General features: G+C 53.8%; 1 protein-coding gene across 1 annotated transcript in view; it reads right to left on the bottom strand.

The window, feature by feature from the left end:
• Positions 1-860: 860 nt before the first annotated feature.
• DPYSL5 (dihydropyrimidinase like 5) overlaps positions 861-3,131 on the bottom strand; it is an 88,272-nt gene continuing 86,001 nt past the window's right edge. Inside the window, exons 11-12 of the mRNA XM_003787549.3 lie at positions 2,773-2,941; positions 861-946 (exon numbers count right to left, since the gene is read on the bottom strand). Of these exons, the coding sequence (XP_003787597.2) occupies positions 861-946; positions 2,773-2,941 (255 nt within the window). The remainder of the gene's footprint in view (positions 947-2,772; positions 2,942-3,131) is intronic.

Raw genomic sequence — 3,131 nt, 5'->3', positions numbered from 1 at the left:
GGGCCGGTGAGGCCAGCCCCCACCATCTCTGCCCTGTGCTGTCTGGTTGGTGTCGAGTGCAGCATCTCCTAAGGACCACATCTATTCCTGTTGCTATTCTATGCTAGTGACACGAAGCACCGTTATTTTTCACAGGATGCACAAACAAGTCAAACCAAACCACTGCGCAAACCAAACGTGCAAAACAAAACCATTTACACGCGCCTGGCACCAGCCTCATGCCCCACCCAGCTACCCATCTGCCCCCCTGGGATTCCCAGAGGGCGTGGGTGGGGAGTGGAGGAAGCTGGCAAGGGGCACAGGCTATCCTAACCACACCCACACAGGGCCAGAGGTGAGGCAAGAGGACAGGATGTCCAGGGCATGGCTGGGAACCTGACACCTGTCTGACTTGGGAAATGTCACCATGGGGCCTAAGGGAGTGGGGAGGAGGCCTTTACTTTTAAACATGTCTGCTAAAGTGCTCTGGACAACTGGCCAGTCAGCCAGGGGGCAGGGCACTAAATATGGGCTTTCCCGAAGCCAGCACATGGAGGCAGGTATGAGAGGAGGGGCTGGCCAGGGCTCTATGCAGTGGGCTCTGTGCATAGTATGGGCTTCCTGGACCCCAGAAAAAACTGCCAAGGCCAAGGCAGGAAAGGACCAAGCAGAAGGAACACATCTCAAAGTGCTTGTTAGGTAGGGTTGGCTCAAAGCACAGTGAATCACGTTTCAGACACGGGGAGGGCTCCTGGGGTCCTGGGGCCCCCTCAGGTGGTGTCCTGCCCAGCCCAGCCTCTCCTGCCCCCTGCAGCTGTGGCTGGAGGCTGTGCGGGCTGGTGGCAGCGGTGCATCCTCACGTGGGGGGCTAGGCAGTGCCTTTACCAAATGCCACTTGATCTGCCTCCGGGGGGAGCGAGGATCCGAGCTGAAGCTCGCTTTGGAACATGGTCATCAATCTGAGAACCTGCAGGGAAGGAAGCACAGAGGGTGAGCTTGGCTCTCCTGCCTGGGCATCAATCCCTCTCCCAGGTCCCGCTATTTGCAGGGGCTGAGTTAAGCTATCCTGTTTAGTTTCATCCTCACAATACCATTCCTTTGTACAAAGGAGGCAATTGAGGCTTACCAGTGTTACAGTGTGCAAGGGCTAGAGCCTGGATTTGAACCCAGGTTTTCCTGACTCAGAGCCTTACAATATCAACTGCCCCACTATGCCAACTTCACAGCCCCCAAGCCTGGCATATGGTCTCTTGTCATGCACATGCACCATGGGCCAGCCTGTTAGCATGCAGGCCTTGCTACATTTGCCTCAGTGAAATAAGAGAAAAAGGAGGGTGCTCTATTGTTTGGAAAATGAATGAACCATGTATCAAAGGTTTCACATCTTGAAACCTCAAGACTTAGTAAGAAAGGGAGGGTCTCATGCTCCAGAAGAGATAGTGAGACATTCTTCAGCCCTTTCCACCAAGAACAGACAAGATTTGGGGTGGAGGGGAAGTGACAGACTGTGTGATGTTTGCTGTGTCTAGGGCGGAGTTCTGCCCAGTCCTCACTCTTGGGTAGGAGAAAAGGCCACTGGCTAGGGAGGGCCCCATGGCTTGCTGCTTCTTCTGGGGCTGGCTGCTGCAGGGAAGGACCACGTCCATTCCTGCTGGGCTGGCAAGGCCTGAGTGTCCACACAAGGGTCCCTTTGTGACTTCCAGCATTCAAGTCTTATTGGTGGGAGTGGCAGTGGCCCTCAGGGTGGGAGGGGGCATTATTTCAGCAGCAAGACTGGCTCTGAGAACCCCTCCCCACAGGCTACCTGCACCTCCAATAGGAAACTCCTGTCTTCTAGGCACACAGCAAAGTCAGCAGGCAGGTCCTACAGTCTCAGCACCCCATGGGTTACATTTGGTCTCTGTCTGGACTAGTCCTGAGAGCAACCCAGCTGTATTCAGGGAGACCCAGGCTCCCTCTCCATCCCATGTGGTGGTGACACAGGTGCCCGAAGGCCCTGGCCATCTTATAGCTCTTCTTGTTCTCCACTGAGGGTCACCACTTATGAGGCAATGACCCACACCCCTCAATTTCTGCAAAGAACCTGAGATGTGTGTTGTGACAATAATAAAATCCCCATACACAGACAGCCGCCACCTATAGGAGCTGATGGCTGGGCGTGTTGGAGTTGGCAGGAGGGGCAGGAAACAGCAGGTCTTGGCATTAAGAACCAGAATAGGCCATTACTAAGGAACCCAGAGATTCTGTAGATGGACTGGGGCCAAGACATGACCCAATGGACAGAAGGATAAGATACTGGGGATCAGAGGTCAAGAGAGAAAATATTTTACTCTAAGTTAATGAAGTACATGCAATACAGTTCCTGGTTAAAAAGGTGAAGACGGGGGCAAGAGCAGAGACAAGTGTGGAAAGGGAGGAGGGAGACAGGGGCTACAGAAATAGCAGGACAGGCTCTGCAGAGAGGCTACTGGGGACAGAGAGGGAGAGATGGGGTGAAGTCCCATGCACCACAAACAGCTCAGTTCAGATTATCTCTGGGGTACCCTGTTGTGTATGTGACCCTTCAGATGTTTCAAGGGACAAAAATATCTGCACTTAGAAACCATGCAAGAGCCATGGCCTGCTAGAGTGGCTGGTGCCCACGGACAAGGAGAGCCCACCCATCCTCACTAATATTGGAACCAGCACTCATCATTGGACGGGGGTTAGGGGAGGGATGAGATGCAGAGAAAAGCAGGCCCAAGTTCCCCTGCCTCCCCACACAACCTGCATTCCACCATGCCCGGTTCTCACCAGAGAGGCTGAAGCTGGATTCATGAAGGTCCCGCATGCCCCCATGTCGGGTGACTGGGCGGGTAGGAGTGTCTGCAAGTGGCGTTCCCATCTCTTTTTTCCCAGGATGCACAACCACAGCGACATCCCCCAGGTAGGGAGTGCGGTCCACTCCTCTCACCTTTAAGGTCTAGGGAAGGATGGAGGAAGAGCAAAGGGAAAGACAGCAACATCAGAGCCGAGCGACAGCACTGCAGCCTCCTTGATGGCTGACACGCGTAGATGGTGCCACTTTGCTCAGGACCCAAGTCACTGCAGATGACAAAGCCTTTTTACACTTTGAGCCTAGGGTCTGGAAAGTTCTTTTCTTTTTTTTTTTT

This window comes from Otolemur garnettii, unplaced genomic scaffold (genome assembly GCF_000181295.1).
Source record: "Otolemur garnettii isolate 467f Iridium unplaced genomic scaffold, OtoGar3 scaffold00022, whole genome shotgun sequence".
Lineage (NCBI taxonomy): Eukaryota > Metazoa > Chordata > Mammalia > Primates > Galagidae > Otolemur > Otolemur garnettii.
Note: the sequence above shows the minus strand (reverse complement) of the source record. Positions and strands in the feature narration are given on the sequence as shown.